Raw genomic sequence first — 27582 nt, 5'->3', positions numbered from 1 at the left:
TTCTTGTTCTTTCTCTTGCTGATATGATCAATCACATTGATTACTTTATGAGTGTTGAACCTGCCTTGCATCCCGGGGATAAATCCCACTTGGTCATGGTGAATAATCTTAATGTATTTTTGGATCCATTTGGCTAGTATCTTGTTGAGATTTTTTTGCATCTGTGTTCATCAGGGATATTGGTCTATAATTCTTTTTGGTGGGGTCTTTGGTGTTGGAATTAAGGTGATGCTGGCCTCATAAAACGAGTTTGGAAGTATTCCATCCCTTTCTATCATTCCGAACAGCTTTAGTAGAATAGGTTTTGTTTCTTCTTTAAACCTTTGATAGAATTCCCCTGGGACGCCATCTGGGGCCCTGGCTTTTTGTGTCTTGAGAGGTTTTTGATGACTGTTTCAAAGTCCTCCCTGGTTTTTGGCATGTTCAGGTTTTCTATTTCTTCCTGTTGCAGTTTCGATGGTTTGTGGTTTTCCAGAAATGCATCCATTTCTTCAGAATTGCCTAATTTATAGGTGTATAGCTGCTCATAATAAGTTTTTAAAATCATTTGTATTTCCTAGGTATTGGTTGTGATCTCTCCTTTTTCATTCATTATTTTATTAATTTGAGTCTTTTCTCTTTTGTTTTTAATAAGGTTGGCCAGTGGTTTATCTATTATATTAATTCTTTCAAAGAACCATCCCCTGGTTTTGTTGATCTGTTCCACAGTTCTTCTGGTCTCTATTTCATTAAGTTCTGCTCGAATTGTTACTAAGTCTCTTTTTCTGCTGGGTGTAGGTTTTATTTGCTGTTCTTTCTCCAGTTCCTTTAGGTGCAAGGTTCGCTTGTGTATTTGAGTTTTTTCCAGTTTTTGGAGGGATGCTTGTATTGCGATGTATTTCCCTCACGGGACTGCTTTTGCTATATCTCAAAGATTTTGAATGGTTGCATCTTCATTCTCATTAGTTTCCATGAATCTTTTTAATTCTTATTTCCTGGTTGACACATTCATCTTTTAGCGGGATGCTCTTTAACCTGCACATTTGAGTTTCTTTCAAATTTCTTCTTGCGATTGAGTTCTTGTTTCAAAGCCTTATGGTCTGAAAATATGCAGGGGACAATCCTAATCTTTTGGTATCAGTTGAGACCTGATTTGTGACCCAGTATGTGGTCTATTCTGGAAAAAGTTCCATGTGCACTTGAGAAGAATGTGTATTCAGTTGTGTTCAGATGCAAAGTTCTGTATATATCTGTGAAATCCATCTGGTCCACTGTATCATTTAAAGCTCTTGCCTCTTTGGGGATGTTGTGCTTAGGAGATGGGTCATTTGCAGAAATGCCGCGTTGAAGTTTCCCAGTATTAGTGCATTCTTATCTAAGTATGTCTTTACATGGTTATTAATTGATTGATATACTTGGCAGCTCCCATATTCGGGGCGTAAATATTGATGATTGCTAAGTCCTCTTGTTGGATAGATCATTTAAGTATGATATAGTGTCCCTCCTCATCTCTCACTACAGTCTTCGGGGTTAACTTTAGTTCATCTGATATAAGGATGGCTACCCCTGCTTTTTTGAGGATATTTTAATGGTAAATGGTTCCCCAAACATTTGTTTTCAGGCTGTAGGTGTCCTTATGTCTGAAATGAGTCTCTTGTAGACAGCAAATTGACAGGTCTTGCTTTTTTATCCAGTCTGAAACTCTGCGCCTTTTGATTGGGTCATTAAGCTCATTCACGTTCAAAGTTACTATTGAAAGTTATGAATTTAGTGTCATCATGATACCTATTTAGTACCTGTTTTTGTGGATTGTTTCCTTGGACTTACTCTTTCTTTTACAGAACCCCCCGTAGTATTTCTTGCAGAGCTGGCTTCGTGGTCACATATTCTTTCAGTTTCTGCCTATCTTGGAAGCTCTTTATCTCTCCTTCTAGTGTGAATGAGAGCCTTGCTGGATAAAGTATTCTTGGCTGCAGGTTCTTCTTATTTAGGACCCTGAATATATCCTGCCAGCCCTTTCTGGCCTGCCAGGTCTCTGTAGAGAGGTCTGCTGTTAATCTAATATTTCTACCCATAAAAGTTAGAGACTTCTTGTCTCTTGCTGCTTTAAGGATCTTCTCTTTATCTTTGGAATTTGCAAACTTCACTATTAAATGTCGAGGTGTTGAGCGTTTTTTATTGATTTTAGGGGGTGATCTCTCTATTTCCTGGATCTGAATGCCTGTTTCCCTTCCCAGATTAGGAAAGTTTTCAGCTATGATTTGTTTAAATAAAGATTTTGGACCTCTGTCCCTTTTGGTGCCCTGGGGAACTCCAATTAAACGTAGATTTTTCTTCCTGAGGCTGTCATTTATTTCCCTTATCTATCCTCATAATCTTTTAATTGTTTTTCTCTTTTTTCCTCAGCTTCCTTCCTTGCCATCAACTTGTCTTCTATGTCTCTCATTGCATCTTCTATGTAATTGACCCTAGTCATTGGGGCCTCCATTTTGGATTGCATCTCATTTAATTGATTTTTAATTTCTGCCTGATTAGATCTAAATTCTGCAGTCATGAAATCTCTTGAATCCTTTATCCTTTTTTAGACCCTCCAGTAGCTTTATAATTGTACTTGTGAAGTGGCTTTCTGATATTGAATTGTAATCCAAATTCTGTAACTCTGTGAGAGAGAGGACTGCTCTCATTCTTTTTTTGTGGTGAGTTCTTCTTTCTAGTCATTTTGGTCAGTCAGAGTGGCTATAAACTGGAAAAAGGAAGAGCAAAAAAAAAGAAAAAACAGGGAAAAACAAAGAATCAAACAGGAAACCAACAAAGAACAAAAAACAAAAACAAAAACAAAAACAAAGAAGGAGGGTTAATCTGTGGTTCTATATATTGTAAATCCCTCGATTTCCCCTGGAGCTTTCCAGCACTGCTTGTTCAAGAACTTGCTCCTCCCTGTCCTTCTGGCTGGTCTTCTGGGGGAGGGACCTGCTGTGCTGATTCTCAGGTGTGTACACCTGAGGGAGATGCCCTGCCCCCTACCAGGTGTACAGCTCAGTGGCAGCTGTTTATCCTGTGAGGCCTCTGCTCCTTGACGGCCCTGCTCTGTCCCAGGCACAGGGTGACACCAGGAGTTAACAACAACAGTGGCAGCGGACAGCTCTCCAGCCCTGGAGTCAGCTACCGCAGAAACTACCGTAGCTCCCAGTCCATACTGCCCTGCATGCTCCCGGGGGCAGGGGGCGCTGAGCTGCACAGCTTGGGGGCTCCCCTCGGCGGCAGGAGCGTCCTCGCTGTCCTGGGCCCTCCCAGCCTCTGTCTACTCAGGGGACCGCTCGATCCTGGGTTATGTTCCCGGCGTCCTGGGCTCTGGGTCCTGCACTGCTGGAATCGCTCCCAGGCTGCGCAGCCCCCTCCTCTCGGAGCTGCCACCTGAGCTTCCCCCGAGGCCCCAGTGGCGCGCGCTCTAGCCCTTTACCGCGCTGGGCCCACGGGGTGTGGCATGCTCTCCCCCAGGGCGCACTTCCTCTGTTAGTGACCCCGGGAACCTGGGGGCTTCACTGCCCCTCCTGGGATCCTGCCCGAGTCCCCTGCGAGTGCCTTTCCATCCAGGAAGATTTTTAAAGTTCCTGCTTCTCTTGGCCTGGGCTTTCCTGTCCTGGGGGCTCTTGCCGTCCCCCTTAGACCGGCTCCTCGCGGGGGCTCCTCCCCCACTGGATTCTTTTTTATTTTTTCCCTGTCTTCCTACCTTGTTAGAAGCACAAACTCTTCTCTCTGCAGCATTCCAGCTGTTCTCTCTTTAAATCTCAGGCTGAATTTGTAGGTTTTCAGGATGATTTGTAAGTTATCTATGTAAGTTGGTGGGGACAGGTAACTTGGGGACCCTACTCTTCTGCCATCTTGCCCCGCCCCCCTGATTATGATGTTTTCTGGTGTGGGTTTATTTTCTTTCTTTTGCTCTCTTTCTTTGCTTGTATATGTACAACTCTTATAAACACCTTTATTGTATTTTTTTCCAGCTTTACGGAGATATAATTGATACATTATATTGTGTAAGTTTAAGGTGTACAACGTGTTGATTTGATACATTTAAAAATTCCAAAATGATTGCCCTCATAATATTACCTACCACCTCCATCTTGTCACATAGTTCCCTATTCTTTTTTTGTGATGAAAAGATTTAACATATATTCTGTTAGCAACATTCAAGTATATGATACAGTGTTGTTAGCTATAATCACCTGCTTTATATTAGATCATCAAAGTTGTTAATCTTATAACTGGAAGTTGTGTCTTTTGATAAGTATCTCCTCATTTTTTCCAACCCCCCAACTCCTGGTAACCATCAGGCTACTCTGTTTCTCAGAGTTTGTCTTTTTTAGATTCTAGGTATAAGTGATATTATACAGTTATGTCTTTCTTTATCTGACTTCTCTTATCATAATGCCCTCAAGGTCCATCCAGGTCGTTGCAAATGACAGGAATGCCTTCCTTCTCATGGCTGAATAATATTCATATATATACATATATGTTCTTTATCCATTCATCTATTGATGGACACTTAGGTATACAAGTAATGATGCAATGAACATGAATATGCATTTACTTCTGCAAGATCTTGATTTCAGTTCCTTTGGATATATACCCAGAAGTGATTGTTGGATCATATGATAGTCCTATTTATTATTTTTTGAGAAACCTCCATACTGTTTTCCATAGTGGCTGTACCAATTTGTATTCCCACCAAGAGTGCACTAGGGTTTTTTTCTTCCTCTACATCTTTGCCAGTACTGCCATTTCTTTATTTTTTTTTAAAGATTTTATTTATTTATTCATGAGAGACAGAGAGAGAGAGGGGCAGAGACACAGGCAGAGGGAGAAGCAGGCTCCATGCAGGGAGCCTGATGTGGGACTCGATCCTGGGTCCCCAGGATCACGCCCTGGGCCAAAGGCAGCACCAAACCACTGAGCCACCCGGGCTGCCCTGCCCCATTTCTTATCTTCTCGATTATAGTAATTCTGACTGGTGTAATGTGATAGCTCATTTTGGTGTTGATTTGCAATTCCCTGATGATTTGTGATGTTGAGTGCCTTTTCATGTACCTGTTGCCCATCTGTGTGTCTACACAATTGTATATTCTAGCTTCTCTGCCAATGTTTAAATTAAGTTGTGTTTGGGACGCCTGGGTGGCTCAGTGGTTGAATGTCTGCCTTTGACTCAGGGAGTGATCCTGGTCCAAGGATCAAGTCCCACATTGGGCTCCTTACAAGGGGCCTGCTTCTCCCTCTGCCTTTGTCTCTGCCTCTCATGAATAAATAAATAAAATCTTGAACAAAAAAAAATTGTTGTGTTTTTGCTGTTGAATTGTAAATAATTTTTATAAATTTTACATATTAACCCCTTATTAGTTATACAACTTGCAAATATTTTTTCCCATACTGTGGGCTGCCTTTTCATTTTGTTGTCTTTTGCTGTGAGGAGCTCTTTAGTTTGAGTTAGTCTTATTTATTTATTTATTTATTTATTTATTTATTTATTTATATCAAAGATTTTATTTATTTTATATCCTAGGACCCTGGGATCATGACCCAAGCCAAAGGCAGATGCTTAACTGAGTCACCCAGGTATCTATTTATTTTTGCTTTTGTTGCTTGTTTTTTGTTGTCACATCCAGCAAAATCAATGTCAAGGAACTTTATCCCTATGTTTTCTCCTAGAAGTTTTACAGTTTCAGGTTTTAAATTTTAGTCTTTAATTCACTTTAAATTCTTTTTTTTTTTTTTTGCAGTGTTGTATTGGTGTAGTTTTCTTTGGGTTAATCCTGTTTGAAGTTGACCTATCTTCTTAAATCTGTAGATTTATGCCTTTCACAAATTTAGGTAATTTTGATCTATCATCTCTTCCAATATTTTTTTTTTAGTCACACATTCTCTTCTCCTTTTGGGACTCTGATTACATGAATCCTAGCTCTTTTGCAGTGCCACAGGTTCTTGAAGCTCTCTCTCTTTTCTTCTTTTCTAGCCTATTTTCTGTCACTGACATTGGATAATTTCTATTGATCTATTTTTGAGTTCACTGATTCTTTACTGTCATTTCTATTCTGTTATTGAACCTATGCAGTGAATTTTATATTTTTCAATTCTAAAATTTAATTCTATAATTGTTTATTAAATTTTTAGTTCAAAAATTTCCACTTCATTCTTTCTTTATATCTTGAATTTCTTTGCCAAGTTTTTCTATTTTATCAAGTGTGTTTGTAATTTCTTGTTGAAGGTTTTTTAAAGTCTCTGTCAAAAATCCCAAAATCTATATCATTTCAGTGTAGTATTGTGTCTTTTTTCATTCAAGTTGAGATTTTCCTGGTTCTTAGTATGATGAGTAATTTTTGACTGTGTGCTAGACATTTGGTATATTGTGTTATGAGACTCCAGATCTTATTGAAATCTTCTACTATAGCAGGTCTCTGCTAATACTGCACCAGTGAAGTGTGTGTGTGTAGGGGATATTATCTTCTCACCCCTAGGTCCAGGTAGAAGCCCAATCTTCCAATTCTTTTTTTTTTTTTTTCCAAGATGGTTGGCTTAAGTAGGGTGGATATTGCCGAAAAAGATTTCTGCCTTGGTAGGTCACGTCTTTATCTCTTTCTTGGTCCTTTGGATAAAGAAAATAGTTTTGGGGGGATATTTTTTTGTCTGCACCTGTTGGCATTTCTTGGTTGTGAACTTTCCAGTGCCCAATCTAAGATAAATAGGAGGCATAAAGAAAACCCCGGGAACTTACCACAGTGTCAGTCCTCAAGTTCTGAGGACTGTAACTATTTTGCCTTCTCTCTACCTTTTAGACTTTCCAAAAGTTTTTTAAAAAATATATTATGCCCAGATACTTTAGTTATACTTAGCAGGAACAATAGAAAGAAATGAATCTACTCCATATGGTACAGAACTAAAAGTCCATTTATTAAAAAAAAACCAACAACATAGAAATAACGTACTGTTTGGACTTGGGTCTTTAAAGCTGCTGTTTTGATTGTGTAGATGGAAGAGTTGGGGAGGGATAATTTGTCTTTTTGTCTCCAGCAATGAATGAGTAGGGAGAGTACTTTGGTTTTTTGATGTAGCAGGTGTTTTGCTTTGAGTAAATAAAAAAGTTAACATTTACCTAGAGCTAGTAGAATTAGGATATGAAATGGGGCCTGGGAGAGTTCCTGACCAGGTTGATGTTCTACATCTCTTTTGTAAGCTGTGCAATTAATGGAGCAAGTGTAGTTTCTTCCTTGTTAATGGGTATGCTTCCTGCATTTCCCCATGACCTCTCTGGTACTGGTGTTTATCGTATACATTTATGCTGTATATTCCTAAATTGGGTGAATCTCCTTTAAAAGAGAAGGAAACAGCTCCTCTACATCCTCTTTTCATTACAGGTGCCTCCTAAACAGTCTTACACACTGTTGGTAGGGGATCACCAATATCTGAACCAGTTATCCTTTCTCCTGTGAGTCTGGGTAGCATAAGCTGGTCCTCCTCATATGCAGCCACCCTGCTTTCAGACCTTGAAGAGTAGACTCTGCACTATGAAAGATAGCATTTCCCCAGGGCAGACCTGTCTTTAAAAAGCACTGAGCTCAGGGTGAAGACCCACAGTGGCTATGCAACCCACCAGGAGCTGTTTATAGAAATCTCTTCCTAGGATTTCTGTGTTTGAGGATCATCTCACCATCATAAGCCATAAACCAGAGCTCGCATCCTTGTTTATTGGTTGCCAGCCATTCCTCACTCCTCTGCTGACTCTCTTCTATCCACCCACTCTGCTTCCCCTAGTAGAATAAATGTGTTTGTTGAATGAATGTACACGTGGACGAGCGGATGGAGGAAAGATGAATGAGATAGTATGAATGAACTTAGAAGCTACAAAGGTGCTGGAAACGCAGAAATTCTCATGAATTGCAAATTTATTGACTGAGGATGTACCGGGGTTGGGAGGTAGTTGTACAGAAACCAAAGAGGAAAAAATGCAGAACAAGATGCAGCCCCAGAACTCAATGGCTCCAGTGTTAACACCTGTAGGATTTGGGAACCTCAGGGCAATATCATGAGAGCGCTAAAGCCACTGGCGCCCACGGAGAACACCTGCAGCTCTTTCTTCTCCACGGCTTCCAACGGGCCTTACTTGGCTGGCCAGGTAGGCGCCTGCTTCTGCTGGGTCTGGTGGCATACCGGGACGCCCTTGCCGCCCCCGGAGGAGCCGCTGCTCCCACCACTGGAGAAGCAGCCCCCGCCGGCCCCGGACCCGGAGGAGCCGCCGCCGCCGCCGCCCCCGCAACTGGAGAAGCAGCCCCCGCCGCCCCCGGACCCGGAGGAGCCGCCGCCGCAGCCGCCGCCGCTGGAGAAGCAGCCCCCGCCGCCCCCGCCCCCGGAGGAGCCGCCTCCGTAGCCCTGCTGGGGCGTGCACGAGGTCTGGGGGGTCTGTTGCGACGAGAAGCAGCCGGAGCCGCCCCCGGAGGAGCCGCCGCCGCAGCCGGAGCCGCCCCCCGAGGAGCCCCCGCCGCAGCCGGAGCCGCCGCCCGAGACACCTCCGTAGCTCTGGCACTGGACCTGCTGGCCGGAGCCGCCGCCGCCGCCGCCGCCGGAGTAGCCTCCGCAGCCGGAGCCGCCGCTGGAGGAGGAGCCGCCGCCGCAGCCGGAGCCGCCGCCGCCCCCGGAGTAGCCTCCGCAGCCGGAGCCGCCGCCGGAGACACCTCCGTAGCTCTGGCACTGAACCTGCTGGCCGGAGCCGCCGCCGCCGCCGCCGCCGGAGTAGCCTCCGCAGCCGGAGCCGCCGCTGGAGGAGCCGCCGCCGCAGCCGGAGCCGCCGCCGCCCCCGGAGTAGCCTCCGCAGCCGGAGCCGCCGCCGCCCCCGGAGTACTTGGTGCTCCCACCCGAACCTCCTCCGGAGCCGCCGCCACCGCAGCCGGAGCCGCCGCCGCCGGAGTAGCCTCCGCAGCCGGAGCCGCCGCCGCCGCCGCCGCCGCCGCCGGAGTAGCCTCCGCAGCTGGAGCCGCCGCCGCCCCCGGAACAGCCTCCGCCCCCGGAGTACTTGACGCTCCCACCGGAACCTCCTCCGCAGCCTCCGGAACCTCCTCCGCCGCCTCCGCCGCCTCCGGAGCAGCCTCCGCCCCCGGAGTAGCCTCCGCAGCCGGAGCCGCCGCTGGAGGAGGAGCCGCCGCCGCAGCCGGAGCCGCCGCCGCCGCCCCCGGAACAGCCTCCGCCCCCGGAGTACTTGACGCTTCCACCGGAACCTCCTCCGCAGCCTCCGGAGCCTCCTCCGCCGCCTCCGGAGCAGCCTCCGCCCCCGGAGTAGCCTCCGCAGCCGGAGCCGCCGCCGCCGCCGCCGCCGCCGCCGCCGCCGCCGCCGCCGCCCGAGGTCTTCCCGAAGCCCATTGGAGGCATGGGGGTGGGCTGCTTCTTCTGGTGAGACATCTTGCGCAAGCAGGAAGCGAACCCTGAAAGGAGAGCAGCGCCTTCCTGGACCGGCCGCAAGAGCAGCACCGCGGCGGCCAAGGCAGCTGCAGCCGAGGGCGCCCCCAGCCGCAGGGCAGCACTGCCAGGGCCCGGCTCGGCGCCTGGTTCACACTGGGAGAGCTCTACAGGGCCCTCCTAGGCTTGGTGCTTGCAGAACAGAGCTGCGCTCACCTCAGGAAGTCTTGACCAAGCTTTAAAAAGACCAGGTAGTGTTGCCCATTTCTTTCTCCTGGCTCTGCCTCGGACACCTGCTAGGTGATTTGGGGGCAAATAACCCTCACTCCCTCCTCTGTACTCCATTCTTGTAAAATGAGAGGGTTACGGCACTTTATCTCTCAGGTCTCGGATCCTAGCAAGAATTCTCCCAATGCAAATAGAGATTAGCACAAACCTCCACCTACAGGGGGCTGTGCGTGTGTTACCCATCCCTGGCACGACAGAGGGAGGTTTGTCCGAATGTCAGAAGGCTGCTGCTCCCCACTCCCCGTTCTCTGCAAAAGCTCTTAAGGCAGGGGCTCCTGGGTGGCTCAGTCACTTAATCTTCAGACTCTTGATTCCAGCTCGGCTCATGATCTTGGGGTCATTGGATCAAGCCCAGCAGTAGGCTCCTCATTCAGCAGGGAGTCTTTAAATTCTCTCTTTATCTCTCTCTCTCCTCCTCCCCCCTGCCCCCCTCTCCTCCTCTAAAATAAATAAATCTTTAAGGAAAAAAAAAAACAAAAGCTCACTGAGCCTAGCCATGATACCTGAACTAGTTATCAAAAAAGGCTTCTCCCTGGTCCTGTCTGGACACAGGGGAAAGGACCCAGCGGTCCTTTGGACCAACATTCCTGACCCGAAGAGGTAGGCTTTGCTTACATCCAGGCTTGGTTGAGGGACCATTGCTAGTAGGAAGTTGTGTCCCAGTATCTCACACCATTTCTCTTCCCAGCACCGGGTTCCTGTGCTTCTCCAAATCTCCCCCATTGGCAGCATTCTCTGAATTACTCTCCCCATTCTCCCTTACTCCCTGGAAGTAAGATCGCCTCTCCTCCTGACACGTGGCGCAGGGTTCATCCTGCTCACTCACAGGAGCAGTCTGCAGAATGTCCCTCTGTGCCCATCACTGGCCTGCTCCTACTGGGATGCCAGAGAGACAGGAGATACTCTTGCCTTTGTGGAGTTCCCATTCTGGCCAGAAGATTAGAGACACCATCTGCACAGCAGCAGCTCACCACTACCACCCACCCCCCAACTTCCAACCTGAATTCCCTCTAAACATGAATGCACTTGGAAAGGCACACAGAGGTCTTGTAGCTTCCAAAGAGGAGAGAGGCCTTGCAGGTCTGTCTCTTGGTCTACCTAGCTGCAGCGGGGTGGAGAAGACTAGCTGGGAAGACAAGAGCTAGAACTCACACTTACCTGAAGCACAAGGGGCTGAGTGTGGAGAGGAGGAGAGGAGATGCTGGCTTCTGTGAGCAGCACTGGAGCTCCCAAGGTTTTATACTCTGAGCCCTGACTCATCTATTGATCTGAGCCCGCCTTTCATGTTTAGACTCAGTTATGTGACCTATGGCTGTCACCCCACCTGTCTGTTGATTACAGGCACAGGGTGGCCCATTCATGAAGATTTTGGCATACTCAGAATGAGCAGCCTAGTGTGTAACTGGCCCCTTCTCTGATGCAACTATATGGCAGCAGGGATGGCTAGCCAGAGTGGATGGTAGACATTGTTTCCAAAACCTCTGGCAAAGACCTAGGTCCGTGACTCTTGAGGTGGCCCCAAAGAGTCACACTGGAGATCTCAGTCCTTAGTGTGAAGAGTAGGACCTCCTATTTGGCTTCTAATCCCATTGCTTGGAACCCTCAACTTTATAGAGAGCCTGTTCCTTTTTTGCCAACAGTTTCTCCCCCCAGTGTTTCATGTGTGATTCACTGAGGTGTTCCTGTCTTGAAACTGGCACAAGAGCGGGCACAAGCCTCCAGTACTCACTTCTGGCATGGCCAGGGCTACAAATAATAGGACATGGGTGTCTACTTTGATTTACTCCTGGATATTTATTCTTCTGAAAAAAGTGCAGATGAACAAGCTAAAGAACTTGACCATGTGGTCCTTCCCACCATGGCCCTTTGGCCCTGGCATCCTGTGGTCTTGTGTGGTGACACTGACCTCAGCCTATGAGGCAGCTGTGGAATGGAAAGGATTTGAAGTTAGGTGACTAGATTCGGGTGCTCCCCATGCTACTTGCCAGCTGTGTCACCTTGGACAAAGTCACAGCACAGGAGGCACTCAGTAAGTATTTGTTGTCTATTCAATGAAAAGGCTTCTGATGCTCAGTTACCTTGTCTATTAATAGTAATATCTATTTCATAGGCTCAGGAAGAGGGAAGAGTCCGTTTTATTGTTTTCTCCTATTACAGCACAGTTTTACCTCCAACTTGGCTTGCCTTGGACACCAAGGCCAGAAGGGAGTCTATGGATAGCTAGAGGCAAGTTCTTAAGTAAGAAAATAACTCAAAAATTCTCCATTGACCCTAGACTGGTAGCATCACCTCTGTGTGTGAACAGCATGCTCCTCTCTTCTTTCATCACCAGAACTCAATTGCTATTGTTTAAGGTATGGCATTTGAATTTTGTTCCACCCACCTATGTGTTGAAATGACAGCTCCAATAGTAAGTTGACTGTTAATTACGGTGGCTTAGTGATCAAGTGATCCTGATTAGAGTGTGGTCTTTGGAAACTTGTGGCACTAGTTCTAGCTTGGATGGCATGAACCCAGGCAAACCCACATGATCCCCTCCTGAGAGAATAGCCAGAAGGGAAAAGCCAGGATCTGTTGGTGAAAGCATGTTTCTCAGCTTGAAGCTGAGGCACTAGGGAGATTTTGGTTTTGTGTTTTTTTTTTTTTAAAACCTTCCTGTTGTAACTTTTTTTTTTTTTTTTTTAAGATTTTATTTGTTTATTCATGAGACACACAGAGAGGCAGAGACACAGGCAGAGGGAGAAGCAGGCTCCATGCAGGGAGCCAGATGCGGGACTCGATCCCAGGTCTCCAGGATCAGGCCCTGGGCCGAAGGTGGTGCTAAACTGCTGAGTGCCCCGTCCCCCCCCCGCCCCCCTGGGCTGCCCACCAGGGAGATTTTGAAGGAAAACCGGCTCCAACTATATGATTGCCATGGGTATAACAAAGAATGGTTTTACTTAGTTGGTTATGTGACCAACTTCTCCCCTGGAGAAGGGGAGAAAATATAGATCATGTGCAGTTCCAGCCCTGATTTGTAGACCCATGTTGGCCCATTACTCTGTGTTCTCTAGAGGAAAATGTAAGTTAAAGGATTTCAGCAGTGCATTCTCAAGGAGAAAAGTCTTGAATTTTGAAATCATGGCCTTCCTACTTTGTGTGTGTTAAAATTTAAAGTGTTGGAAACTGCAGGAGGCTGTAGTTGTTTCTTTCAAGTTCTTACTTGACGAAACAAAAACAAAAAGCAAACAAAACACATTTGGCTATAATAGAACAGTTCCCATATTGTTTTGAGGGAGATGTTACCACACTACGAAATTCTGAAGTTTGGGAACCTCAAGTGCAGGTTCCCAAAGCCTCAAAGAGCAATAATCTTCAAATTGCCCATGTCCATTTGGAGGGTTCATGTTCTTAAAAGAAATATATGATGTTTTCTTTCTTTCTATAAGATATGAGATACTAGGGCTTTATTCATTAATCCAGACAACAGCAGTGTGCTGGGTACTGCAAGGAGTATTATGAAAGAGTCAGAAGCCTTGTCGAACCTGTGCACAGATAACCTTGGTGGATTTGGGAGAGAGATACTCCATGCCTGCCTCTGCCTCCCTAGATGGCATTTAATAAGGAAACTCTTTAAATGAGTACACCTACTTTGATAACATGTAGAAAAGGGTGATGCAACATGGTATTGACAGCAATGCTAGATCTTGTGGCTTTAAGTTAGCCTTGCCGAGGTGTGAATACATAACTTTGTTCTCCGTTTTATCTCCTTAGACCAGAGGTAGTAAGGTATTGTGTGGACAGCAACTGATTATCACATTTCATCAAATCAATGAAGAAATGATGGAAGTTTATAGAATTATTACACTTGGGCAGTTGGAGTTTTATAAAACTTTACATGCCATAGTTTAAAGATTTATAACCTTAGACACTTAGCCCAAAATATGTGCTTACTAACATGCCTGAATTCTGTTGCCTCACAGATTAGATCTAGGTTCCTGTCTGTACCTGTATCCTTAGAGGGGATGGGCTGTAAAGCAAATGCATCAGTGTCCAGTGTAGGGCCATGTGTTAATAGCTGCTCAGTAAATCCTGGTGGAAATGAAGGGAGTTCTTAATGCTGATGACTAATAGCCCTGGTGCAAGGAGGGGCATGGTTCCTGTCCCAGGCAATCCTCAGTCTGAGGGGAGATCATAGCTTTTGAGTTTGGGGAGTCCCCAGTCTGAAAGAAACCTGTTCATCACAATCTTTAAGTATCTAAAACTACACCAATGCATTTTCATGGCTGAAGGCTAACAACCTCCCTACCTGAGACTTAAAGGATAATGGGTGGTTTGCAAAGAATAAAATGGACACAGGGCAAGGGCTTAGGAGTATTGGCAGGGCAGGCATAAAGCTTGGAAGCCCTTAGTATTGTTTATATTCAGTGGGAAGTTTCCCCTTAGAGTCCTGCCCAGAAGGTGCCTCAGAGCCTCAGACACCCCCCAGGCTACATTTCCATCCTCTCTCCAGCTCTTCTGGGTTAGCAGTTTGAAGAGGTGGTTGTCGTTGTTAGAAGTCTGGGAGAAAAAAAAAAAAAAAGGTCTGGGAGGACAGCTCTGTGGTGGTTCACAGTTGTAGAATTCCTTCTCTAGGAAGCTTCTCTAGGTTCATCTACCCACTGGTTCCATCTTCTTTGCCACTTTCCCTTTCCAAGTCCTTAAGGAACAGTTGTACTAGTTACAGCTAATGACACATCTGGTAGCCTTGTCTCGTTTTTCAAATCATAACTGTTCTTGACAGCCAGGTCCCCATTAGTTCTTTAGTCTATACACTAAGATTTAAAAAGAGTTCATAGCATCCTGGGGTTCTATCTTGACATGTTGACTCTTGAATGACTCTTTTGGGTGCTCCTGGAGCTCATCCTTACATGGAGAAGGAGGCCCACAGTTGAGTCATTCCAGATGCATGCAAGATGGGCAGTGTGCCTGCCCAAGGACTGCACTTGCTTGGCTCAGACACTTTGTGTGGACAGACTGTGGTGTTTATGAACTGCTGCCACATAGGTGTTTTGTCTGTTCCTCACCAGAGTCCTGTGTGGGGTGCCTGCGTGGCTTAGTTGGTTAAGTATCTGCCACCTTTGGGGCAGGTCATGGTCTCAGGGTCCTAGGATCAAGCCCCTCGTCGGGCGCCCTGCTTGCAGGAGTCTGCTTCTCCCTCTCCTCCCTGCTTCGTGCTCTCTCACTATCTCTCTCTCTCTCTCTTAAATAAATAAATAAATAAATAAATAAATAAATAAACAAACAAACAAACAAACAAAATATTTAAAAAGACAAACAAAACAAAAACAAGGTCCTATGTGCCCAGTGATATGTTATCCTCGTTTCCCAGATAAGGAAGCAGCCCATCAAGACTAATGGAATTGCTCAAATTGCCACAACCTTTTAAGTGGCGAAGCCAGGATTTAGACTCAGTTCTTTTGATTCCAAATCGTGCATTATTTCCTGGTACTACATGTCTCTTCCTTATGAATCAACATAGGCAGAGTGAGGGGATGACATCCCAGTCAGGCTTAGCTCCACACCCTGCTTCTCGTGGTCTCGTGGCCCTCTCCCAGCTGCTCATGGACAGTTCTACTCACTGGTGGGCTGCTGTAGAGGTCATCTGATCGACTCTTAACACTGGTGAATGTAGATGAAGAACCCAAGGCTCAGAGAGGCCGAACCACTTTCCAAAGCTACACAACAGGACTGAGACTAGACCCTGGATCTCTGGCCTCCCCACTCAGGCCTTTGTCTACGATAGACTCTACTGTAGAAAGCTTTGTGCTTTCTCCTGACAAGATTATCTTCAGGTGTTGGGAGTAAGACCAGGGAGTAGTTAAAATGACAGTGAAAGTATTTCATAGCTGAACTAACACGTTCAGGGAAGCTCCTGAGCCTGGATGCTCTAGCCTCTGGGTCTGGAATTAAATTGCTGAGTGGAGGCCTTCAACAAGTGGTCAGCCGCTGGGTAGCCTGAGGGCTCAGGGCCAATCTCCTGAGTTCACATGTAAACTATAAGCAGGGAGGAGCAGTGAACAGCATCTGTGGGCCAGTCCTGCTCTGAGATACACGATAAGGGGAGACCTCTCAGGACTTTTGTGCATCGTGGAAGTTGGTGCTCCCAGAATGTTGGCCCAGCTCATCCACCGATAATCCACTGATTATCTATCCACTGGTATAATCCATGTTGCTTTAACTGACTCCCAAGCCAAATGGAATCTGGAAACCAATATGATATGAAGGAAAAAGCACAAACATTTCAGACCCACAGCCTTCTAGGGGCATGCTGCTTCAGATGACTGTCACCCGCACACCTTTGTTATTTTCAAACCAAGATACGTGCCCTTTCTGCTTTGGTCTCAAATTCCACTTTAATACTTAACAAGCTTCTCTCAGGAACTCCCTGAGACTACAGCGACATTGAGTGTGACCTCTCTAACTCACAGGACAGCTAATGGGATTTACTACTGAAGACCAGAATTTAGGTCCAGTCTCTCTCTTGAATAGTAGAGCTTGTTTGTCATACTTGCTGATTATCCTGAATGTTTGCTCATTCTTCAAACTATACTCATTTCAGTAGTTGAACTTGTTCAAATTGGATGGATGATTTGTGGCAAAACATCCCACTGCTTAGAAAAGTGGTAATGATCACAATTTGTTTGGTGGCTTTCTGCTGACTTCTTCACTGGTTCCCTTCATGTGCTTGGAGAGTTCCAAGATGAGGGGCTTTGGATCCATCTCTCACATCTGGTATAGATTCCTAGGGCCTTCCCTTCCAGACTAGGAGCACCATCCAGACAAAATCAGATACTCCTAAATTTTCATATCTCCATCTGCTTCAGAGTATTTGATAAATATTTGTTCATCAGCCAATGAGATGATGAGAATTTAGTCATATCTCAGGGCAAATGGAATCTGATTTAGCTTTCCATGGAAAGTAGCTTAAGTAAATTAGCTATGGCAAACTGCTTTCCACTGTGATCCCTCATCTTTCATCCAAGGTGCCTGATTCCCCCATCATCTCCTGCTTCTTATTTTTCAGAATATCCCTTGGATCATGCCTTCCTAGAGCTTTCTGGAGGGGCCTGAAGCAGAACCAGGGGCACTTCTGAGGTTTGCCAGTCTCTGGTCTGTTCGGAAGGGTAGGGATTAGAATCTTTCCTCTTCTGAGGTGTTGGAGTCTTGGGAATTCTGTGATCTCAACCTGTGAGCTTGGGCAAGGCATTGTTCCCCTCAACCTCAAATTTCTCCACCTAAAAAGTCAGTCTGACTTCTGACCAGTTTCCTTTAGGCCCCTCCTTCCCAGGGCCCCTCTCTAGACAGAGAGAAGGGAGAAATGAGGGTCAGAGGCAGTGGCAGGGAAGAAACTTAGGTAGGATGACAAGAATCAAGGGCCCCTGAGAAAAGAGCCCAGAAACTCTTATATCTCTCTGTGTGTTAGCCGTAGGCTCCTGAGAGGCCATTTTGGTAACTTTTCTTTCTCAAGAGCATTTCCCCTTGCCACTTCAGCTTGTTGTGGAGAAAGAGGGAGAGATTTAGCAGAAGGCTGGACAAAGTTATTGGAGAAGGACAATCGTCATATAGTTTCACTTATATGTGTAATATAAGAAATATGAAAAGGACCAAAAGGGAAGGGGGGGTGTGGAAACTGAATGGTGAAAAATCAGACAGGGAGAAACCATGAGAGACTGTTAACTCTGGGAAACAAACAGGGTTGCTGAAGGGGAGGTGGATGATGGGATGGGATAATTGGGTGATGGGCACTAAGGTAGGCATGTGATGTGATGAGCACTGGGTGTTATATTGTATGTTGGCAAATTGAATTTGAATAAATAAAAAAATTAAAAAAAGATTCTGTTTCTTAGCTGCTTATCTCACTGTTTTTTCCCCTTTGTTTTGTCCTGATATATATATATATATATATATATAAACTTTATTGGAGTTCAATTTGCCAACATATAATATAACATCCAGTGCTCATCCTGTCAAGTGCCCCCATCAGTGCCCATCACCCAGTCACCCCAGCCCCCTGCCCACCTCCCCTTCCACTACCCCTTGTTTTTTTTCCCAGAATTAGGAGTCTCTCATGTTCTGTCTCCCTCTCTGAGATTTCCCACTCATTTTCTCTCCTTTCCCCTTTAATCCCTTTCACTATGTTTTTATATATTTTTTTTTATATTCCCCATATGAATGAGACCATATGATGATTGTCCTTACTTCACTCAGCATAATACCCTCCAGTTCCAACCACATCGAAGCAAATGATGGGTATTTGTTGTTTCTAATGGCTGAGGAATATTCCATGGATACATAGACCACATCTTCTTTATCCATCCATCTTTTGATGGACACCGAGGCTCCTTCCACAGTTTAGCTATTGTGGACATTGCTGCTATAAACATTGGGGTGCAGGTGTCCCGGCGTTTCATTGCATCTGTATCTTTGGGGTAAATCCCCAATAGTGCAATTGCTGAGTCGTAGGGCAGGTCTATTTTTAACTCTTTGAGGAACCTCCACACAGTTCTCCAGAGTGGCTGCACCAGTTCACATTCCCACCAACAGTGCAAGAGGGTTCCCTTTTCTCCGCATCGTCTCCAACATTTGTGGTTTCCTGCCTTGTTAATTTTCCCCATTCTCACTGGTGTGAGGTGGGATCTCATTGTGGTTTTGATTTGTATTTCCCTGATGGCAAGGGACGCGGATCATTTCCTCATGTGCTTCTTGGCCATGTCTATGTCTTCCTCTGTGAGATTTCTGTTCATATCTTTTGCCCATTTCATGATTGGACTGTTTCTTTGCTGTTGAGTTTAATAAGTTGTGTATAGATCTTGGAGACTAGCCCTTTATCTGATATGTCATTTGTTTTGTTTCTCAAATTCCACATATGAGGAAATCATATGGTATTTTTGTCTTTCTCTGGCTGAATTATTTCACTTAACATTGTACTTTTTATCTCCATCTACGTGTTGCAAATCTTTTAGTGTGTATGTGGGAGAGTAGGGGGGAGGGACAGAGAAGGAATCAGCACTTTAGTGGGGCATTTGGAAAATAAGTCCTTAGGATGCTTGAGTAAATTGGTAGCCAAGCATCTGAGGGACAAGGAGATGCAGAGAAAAGAAGCCACTGGATAAGCCTCCTTGGAAGAAGGGTTTTAAGTTAGGATTGGAAAATAGTGGAAACTATAGATAGGTTTCTCCAGATTTGGGTTTTGGCTTTCATATTACCTTTATGTGTATGTGGCTGAGTGTGCATGTGTGATGTGTGTACACATGTATGATGTAGATGTGCCAAGTGTGATGCATGTACACATATCTATATGTACATATTATATGTGTATACATGTCGATGTGTGTATGATGCAAGTAGATGTGTGATGTGTATATATATGTCCACGTGTACATGTTATATGTGCATGTGTGTGTGTATACATGTATCTCTCTCCTTCCACAGATGTCAGTATCACTGCTCAAGTCAGACTTTTCCCAAAGAACCTGTTCCCTTTCTCCTAGGAATCCTGGCCCTGGAATTGCTATTCACCAGCCCTCAGTCTCCACAGTAACTGTATTTTTAAAGAAGGTTTTATTTATTTATTTGACAGAGAGAGAGAAAGAGAGAAAGAGGACATGAGCAGGGGGGAAGGGTAGGGGCAGAAGCAGACTCCCCTGCTGAGCAGGAAGCCCAACTCAGCACTTGATCCCAGGACCCTGAGACCATGACCTGAGCTGAAGGCAGGCTTAACTGAATGAGTCACTCAAGCGCCCCCACAATAACTATATTGTGTGTGGATCTGGCCCACCTCATTTTCCATGACTTGTGTCTCTAGCCATGGTAGTAGATTTGCTGCAATTAGGCCATTCTTTAGCTAAAAGTTTTCAGTGTCCCTACATCAGAATGAAGCCCAGATTTCTTAGTCCAAAGGGCTTTTTGTGGTTCAGTACTGCCCACATCTGACTGTTCTCTTATAGAAGCATTTTGCTCTAGACAAACCCATCAACCCTCTCCCCCACTGAATTGGCTATGTTTAATGCCTTTGTATATCTTCTTGTGCTTTTCCTGCATCGGTTAATCCACCCTTTCCTTGATTTGTCTCTTATTTTCCATTTATTTTTTATTTATTTATTTTTTTATTTTCCATTTAATATTCTATTAGACATCACCCCACCCCTCTACCCTTGCTCAACACTCCACCTGATTGAGAGAGCACCTATCTGCAGCACAGTAATCCTGCCCCTACCAGACTGGGGACTCCTTGCAGGGTTGCTGAGTCTTATTTACTATCCTGCATCTCAAGCATCCGCACATGCCTGGCATAGCCTGTAGTGGATGCTGGTAGAATGGAGGAATGTATAATGGACTCCACATCTGCCCACATCTGGAATTGTCAGTGGCCTGGATATTGTGTGTTAGCCTGGGCGGGGAGCATATTTAGTCTCTGTCCTATTTTCACTTCCCTGACAAGATTGTTTGCTTCTGGAGGGCAAGGGTGGCATCGCAGCTCTTAGTAAACCAGGAGTAAACCATAGTAAACCTATGGACATACCAGGCACTGAATCAATGTTTATTGAAGGGAAAGAAAAAAGAAAGAAGGAAGTGGAGAACAGAAGGTGAAAGAAAGAAAAGAAAGGTAGGAAGGGCAGGCGAATTATTGGAGGTTTTGTAGCACTGCTACCATGAGTCTGGCCAGAATACTGGCTTTCTCTTTCATCCCAAATTTGTTTTTTTTTTATCTTATTCTGGCAACTGCATGAAATTGTAAGACCCATTTGGCCCCCTTAAAAGGAGATAATCAGACATTACATCATTTTAGAAGTTCTCTGAAGGTTTTTAGAAGTTTTCTGAATTATTGCTGTGGTTTCATTTCAATATGATTGATGTTAATATCTGATTAAATTATTTGTGATATTTAATTGCTCTCCATGATTAATTAAAACATTTTACTCCTCATAATCATTTCTGGATCCTGTATGGATTACAGAGGAGCTACATAAAATGAGGTGTGCTTTCTACCGATGAATCACAAACATTCCTTATTGTAATAGCTATGTATGACCCCGCCCCCACCTTATAAAACTATTGATATTTGTTCTAGACCATGTATTCGATTCCTGAGTTATTCCCTTAAATAGTTGTGGAACCTGGGGCAAGTCACTTGACCTTACCTTAAAGTAAGGTATAGAGTATTATCAACCTCACAATTATTGGATTAGTATATAAGAGAACCAGATTTTAACACTGGACCATAGATAGAACATTTCTAATCGAGGGGAAAAGATTAGGAAACAATCTGGGAATAGGATTACTTATTTTATTTGAGCATTGAGAATGAAGAGAAAAAGCAAGCAATTTCTCCACATCCCTCCCTCTAAAAAATGAAAATGACTTGTTCATGTTTCAGATTGTGGATGTAAGTAGAAAACATTTATTAGACATATGTAAGTATGTAACTGGGTGATAATTTACAAAAGGAATAGATAAATGTTATTAAAATGTTACTTTTGGGACATGGGGCTCTTGATCTTAGGGTTGTGAGTTTGAGCCCCACATTAGGGGTAGACTTTAGTAAAAACAGAAGCAGCCAAAAAAAAAAGTCACTTTGACCTTTAAAAAGATCCTAATTGGTTTAATATTTTTATTCATTTGCTAATTTGGATAAATTGTCAAAGTAAAACTTTACTTTAACCATCTCTTCATGCCATGAATAAAATACAAAGGTCATAGCTTTATAACATGTGAAATATTTTCTAGAAATATTTGTCTATACTTTTCCACTATTTTTAATGTGTATTAGAACAAACACTTCAGATTTATGATTTTTATGGATATTATTGCTTAGGATGAGGCAAAAGAAAGTAATACTGTGGTAATATACCTTTTAAAATAAATTTGGGGATCCCTGGGTGGCGCAGCGGTTTGGCGCCTGCCTTTGGCCCAGGGCACGATCCTGAAGACCCAGGATCGAATCCCACGTCAGGCTCCCGGTGCATGGAGCCTGCTTCTCCCTCTGCCTGTGTCTCTGCCTCTCTCTCTCTGTGTGACTATCATAAATAAATAAAAATTAAAAAAAAAAAATAAATTTGGCTAACTGAAAATAATGAGTGGATCTGAAGAAAACTATTAATAATGCAGGGATTATTAATACAGTATTAATAGTGCATGTATATGGAAAAATCTGTAAAGGGGGTATGTGAATTACTGAGGTTTTGGAAGCCCTAGATTACAGCATGGGCCGTGCTGTTTTCCTTCCTAGGATTCCAAACATCTTCCTGGAAAATACAGACTGTGGTGTGGGAGTCAGGCCTCAGGTTCAGCTGAGAGTGGGAGAGGCTCCATTGTGACAGCAGGCCCAGCTCCATCCTGCCCACACAGCATGGACCTGGGTGACACCAGGACTCAGGAGCTAACCCAGAGCACTGCCTTCAGGGGCAGGCCGGAGTCACCCTCAACTAGGCAATGTGTCCTGTGAGGTGAGCCCCACTCTTCCCTTCGGAGCCCCCAGCCTCTTCTATTTTGTACCCAGGTTATTATCAGAAATAGTCTCTAGTTTGTGGCAAGACTTTGGTGACTGAACAGGTGTCAGGAGACATGGGGCAGAATCCTGGTTCCACCCTTCACTAGCCATGGCACCATTTGTACATTATTATTTCACCTTTCTGAACCTACATCTCTATGTGTCAAATGGCTTTGGCCTGCCTACATTTTGAGGGTGTTGTGAGGATTAAACGAGGTCTACTATCTGGAAAAGCTATTGGAGAATAATAGATGTTTGATTAAATGACAAACTCAAGGAAAGATTGTACGATCCATTTAAACTAGAGTATAGACATCTGATATTAGTGTGCAGTGAGTCTCCAACTAGGAGGCACAAAGTTTGTAAAGGTCAGAATTACAGTTGAAAGGATGAAGCTCTTATGGTAAAATGTCAGGTATCATTGAGGAGGTGAGGGTGGAGAGGTGATCAGGGGAAATCTTTCCAGGGGAGATTTCTCCAGTGAGGTTGCATTCTCTTTGGCTAATGTTGGGTTAGGGGTCTGGCTGGCCTCATCCCTTTTGTCCAATTTTCTCCCATATTCTTCTTGAGTTACCCATTCACTACTTAATACTATTATTACCAATGTTGACAACTACCATTTGTTGAACACTTACTATGTGACAAGCACTATGTTAAATATTCTAGTGTCTCTTCATTTAAACTTTACCACATACTTGCTGTGAGACTATTACCCACATTTTATAATGACAAAAGTGTGGTCTGAGGAGCTGATGAAAATGTCCACAGTCACACGTTCAAAAGTAACTGAGCCACAATTGCAGGCAGGCCTGTCTGACTCCAAAGCTCATGCTCTTCAAGTTCTGCTATCTTGTGCGCAACAAGTCAGCATTGACGATCAGCATCAGCATTCTGAGAGCTGTCTACTTGTCACTCTTTACTCTAGACAGACATAAAACACACACACACACACACACACACACACACACACACACACACAAATCCCCTTCTGGACCAAGACCTTTGAGGAACCCAGAAACTTCAGAACTTTTGGAAGCTGCAATGAAACCTAACTTATTAAGCTTCCATGACAGAATGAGAGGCATTATTGTGGTTCTCTTCCGCAAGGGATGTCCAAGCATTGGGATCCCAAGCCAACCTTGCTTTGGGCTGGATGGAAAGGAGGTTTTCAGTCAAGCCAGAGAGTATACAATCCAAAAGGCCTCTTCCTACACTACGTTATGTGCCCCCTTTCTGAGTCCCTAAAATGATCTGAGCTTATTATATTTTTAAAAACCACTTGCCATATTGTGTTTACATCATGTGTTAATGTCTGTCTCCCTTGCTGTGCTAAGAACTTCAGGATAGAACTGAAACTTACTGATCATCCAACTTCTAGTACTTAGCCCAGTGTCTGTCATGCAGTGATGCCCTGTAGATATGGAGAAATATCATAAACAAGGTAATTGTACTCAGTAGGGAATAGGTAAGCGACATTTGAGAAAAAAGGAAGGGGAAAGAGTAATGATTTTAGGAGATACTTGGCATTTGTGTCTCTAGAAGGATGCTATTTTATCAGAAGTGGAGTTTGTCACAGTGAGTAGGTCACTCAGCCCTGGTTGGGAGTCCTTAGTGATGCCACTACCATCACCATTCGTTATCATTACCACTTAAGACTTGGCTACAGACAATATGTATGGATGCCACACTTGACTCTGAGCCTTGCTCAGTTAAGTGTCTGATCTTGGAGAGCTAATAATCTCAGAGGAAGGCACCAAAAAGAGGTGAGAGCCGGTTGATGGTAATTGCTGCCTACTGTGCTGCCTATTGTGCCTAATCCCCCAGGAAATCAAATGTGAGACAATGGAGGTGGTTCAGCCAAACTCCTGGCTGATGGAGATGGAATTAACTTGGATTGAGTCCAATTAACTTGCTGCCTTTGCTGCAATGAGTCTCAGAAATGCCACTGAGTTCCAGAGATGCCATGGGTGTTGTGGCTGTTCTATTTACACAGGATGTTATAAGCATCCTGTTTTTCTTAAAATAAATTGTGTTCTGATTCCTGAACCTAATTGCTTACCATGGTATCTGTGGCAGAACAGGCCAAGTGTCCCTCAAGAGGGCTCCATGTCTGTGGGGGTGTTAAGCCAGGTGTGGCTGGTGGGGCATTGCCACCACCACTGAAATGTGGCCTCACACTCCTATCTGTTGACCACTCCCCATAGGGAATGGCAAGTAGTTGAGCCAGGCTCTGACAGGTCTGGCCAAGGCTATCCCAGTAGGCTAAGGGAGACCTGAAGCACCTGCCTTGGTGGGCTTAACTTTACTTTCTACTCTCTTCCCATTTTTCTTTCTCTCAAATGCACACAGAAGTTGCCATCCTGGACAAACCCAAAATGAAGTGGATGTGGAAGGCTGAGATCCAGAACAAACTACTGTGACTGGAAAGGAGAAAGTACTATCCTACAGACCACTCTTCCCCAGGAAATATCATCTCCTTTTCTGCTTTCACTCCAATCCATGTGCTTTCCCCTCTACATGTCCTGCCAAATGGCAGCAGCAAAGTGGGGAGGGACTTTGGTCTCAGTAGCCAGGTCCCCTATGCCACCACCACCGTTACCACTGCTACTGCTACTGCTACCATGATCCATTCTCACCCCTACCACCATTAGCACCACCATCACCATCACTACTCATTTTCACCACCACCATTACAACTAGTATGGGGAAGAGAATACTTGGGGGTTGATGAATAGTCATCTTTGAATGATTAAAAGGCTATAAAAGAATAGTTAAAGTTACTAAGGATGGGTAAAAAAGTAAAGTTAGAAAAAAGGACAGAAATTAAGAGGAATTATTTTTTCGTGGTGCCTCCGAGGCAGTAGGCCACTTCAGGATGAAGCTGAACATCTCTTTCCCAGCCACTGGCTGCCAGAAACTCATTGAAGATGCCAAGCATCTCCTAAAATCATTACTCTTTCCCCTTCCTTTTTTCTCAAATGTCGCTTACCTATTCCCTACTGAGTACAATTACCTTGTTTATGATATTTCTCCATATCTACAGGGCATCACTGCATGACAGACACTGGGCTAAGTACTAGAAGTTGGATGATCAGTAAGTTTCAGTTCTATCCTGAAGTTCTTAGCACAGCAAGGGAGACAGACATTAACACATGATGTAAACACAATATGGCAAGTGGTTTTTAAAAATATAATAAGCTCAGATCATTTTAGGGACTCAGAAAGGGGGCACATAACGTAGTGTAGGAAGAGGCCTTTTGGATTGTATACTCTCTGGCTTGACTGAAAACCTCCTTTCCATCCAGCCCAAAGCAAGGTTGGCTTGGGATCCCAATGCTTGGACATCCCTTGCAGAAGAGAACCACAATAATGCCTCTCATTCTGTCATGAAAGCTTAATAAGTTAGGTTTCATTCCAGCTTCCAAAAGTTCTGAAGTTTCTGGGTTCCTCAAAGGTCTTGGTCCAGAAGGGGATTTGTGTGTGTGTGTGTGTGTGTGTGTGTGTGTGTGTTTTATGTCTGTCTAGAGTAAAGAGTGACAAGTAGACAGCTCTCAGAATGCTGATGCTGATCGTCAATGCTGACTTGTTGCGCACAAGATAGCAGAACTTGAAGAGCATGAGCTTTGGAGTCAGACAGGCCTGCCTGCAATTGTGGCTCAGTTACTTTTGAACATGTGACTGCGGACATTTTCATCAGCTCCTCAGACCACACTTTTGTCATTATAAAATGTGGGTAATAGTCTCACAGCAAGTATGTGGTAAAGTTTAAATGAAGAGACACTAGAATATTTAACATAGTGCTTGTCACATAGTAAGTGTTCAACAAATGGTAGTTGTCAACATTGGTAATAATAGTATTAAGTAGTGAATGGGTAACTCAAGAAGAATATGGGAGAAAATTGGACAAAAGGGATGAGGCCAGCCAGACCCCTAACCCAACATTAGCCAAAGAGAATGCAACCTCACTGGAGAAATCTCCCCTGGAAAGATTTCCCCTGATCACCTCTCCACCCTCACCTCCTCAATGATACCTGACATTTTACCATAAGAGCTTCATCCTTTCAACTGTAATTCTGACCTTTACAAACTTTGTGCCTCCTAGTTGGAGACTCACTGCAAACTAATATCAGATGTCTATACTCTAGTTTAAATGGATCGTACAATCTTTCCTTGAGTTTGAAGTAGATGATGAGCACAAACTGCGTACCTTTTTTTTATGAGTAGCGTATGGCCACAGAAGTTGCTGCTGATGCTCTGGGCAAGGAATGGAAGGGTTACGTGGTCTGAATCAGTGGTGGCAATGACAAACAAGGCTTTCCCATGAAGCAGGGTGTCTTGCCCCATGGCCGTGTCCGCCTCCTGCTGAGTAAGGGGCATTCCTGCTACCGACCCAGGAGGACTGGAGAAAGGAAGCACAAGTCTGTTCGGGGTTGCATTGTGGATGCCAATCTCAGTGTTTTCAATTTGGTTATTGTGAATAACGGGGAGAGGATATTCCTGGACTCACTAATACTACTGTGCCTCGTTGCCTGGGGTCCAAAAGAGCCAGCCAGCAGAATCTGAAAGCTTTTTAATCTGTCAAAAGAAGATGGTGTCCACCAGTATGTTGTTAGAAAGCCCCTAAACAAAGAAGGTGAGAAACAGAACCAAAGCACCCAAGATTCAGCATCTTGTTACTCCACGTGTCCTCCAACACAAACCTCAGCATATTGCTTTGAAGAAACAGCATACTAAGAAAAATAAAGAAGAGGCTGCAGAATATGCTAAACTTTTGGCCAAGAGAATGAAGGAGGCCAAAGAAAAACACCAGGGACAGATTGCCAAGAGACGGAGGCCGTCCTCTCGAGAGCTTCTACCTTGAAGTCTGAGTCCAGTCAAAAATGTTCTAAGAGTGACAAAATAAATAAGATCAGATTTTTAAAAAAAGGAATTAGAATTGCATTTGGGTGAATATAAGCAATGTGTTTCATGGAGCTAACGCAAACAAGAAGGGTGAGAAGATTGATGAAAAAAGGTGATGAGTAATTTGCAGCATGTGAGTTTATTTGCCTAAGATGACAACCAGCCAGAGTGGACCAGTAGGTGACCTTGTAGCCACTTATTAATGCTTGGACCCCCTCTAAGGAATTCCTTAAGAATGGCAATGTAAGCCATACATCATCAATCCTTTTAAGATTAGGGAACTCATTTAATTTGATGTAGCTAGTTCCTTCTAGCTATTTTTATTTTATGAGTTTCTAATACTAAAAAACACTGTCTTTTCAAAAGTTTTTAAAAATTTTATTTATTTTTTCTTTCTTTTTCTCTTTTATTTATTTATTTTTGTATATTTTTCATTGGAGTTCGATTTGTCAACATATGGTATAACG

At 44.3% G+C, this 27582-nt stretch overlaps 1 protein-coding gene and 1 pseudogene across 2 annotated transcripts; one reads left to right on the top strand and one right to left on the bottom strand.

The window, feature by feature from the left end:
- Positions 1-7892: 7892 nt before the first annotated feature.
- Positions 7893-11009, bottom strand: LORICRIN (loricrin cornified envelope precursor protein). Of its 2 annotated transcripts, none has more exons than XM_038562290.1 (4): positions 10861-11009; positions 9190-9440; positions 8829-8958; positions 7893-8759 (listed from the first exon to the last, which is right to left on the bottom strand). In XM_038562290.1, exons 2-4 carry the CDS (start codon positions 9415-9417, stop codon positions 8125-8127), a joined length of 993 nt encoding a protein of 330 aa, XP_038418218.1. In that variant the 5' UTR covers positions 9418-9440; positions 10861-11009; the 3' UTR covers positions 7893-8124. The 2 variants fall into 2 exon arrangements, with proteins under 2 accessions (XP_038418218.1, XP_038418219.1); XM_038562291.1 differs by lacking the exon at positions 10861-11009 and adding an exon at positions 10318-10804.
- Positions 11010-23767: 12758 nt separating this feature from the next.
- LOC119869799 lies at positions 23768-27163 on the top strand (annotated as a pseudogene).
- Positions 27164-27582: the final 419 nt, after the last annotated feature.

This window comes from Canis lupus, chromosome 17 (assembly GCF_011100685.1).
Source record: "Canis lupus familiaris isolate Mischka breed German Shepherd chromosome 17, alternate assembly UU_Cfam_GSD_1.0, whole genome shotgun sequence".
Taxonomy (NCBI): domain Eukaryota; kingdom Metazoa; phylum Chordata; class Mammalia; order Carnivora; family Canidae; genus Canis; species Canis lupus.
The sequence above is the reverse complement of the archived record's forward strand: the minus strand, read 5'-3'. Positions and strand labels throughout refer to the sequence as shown.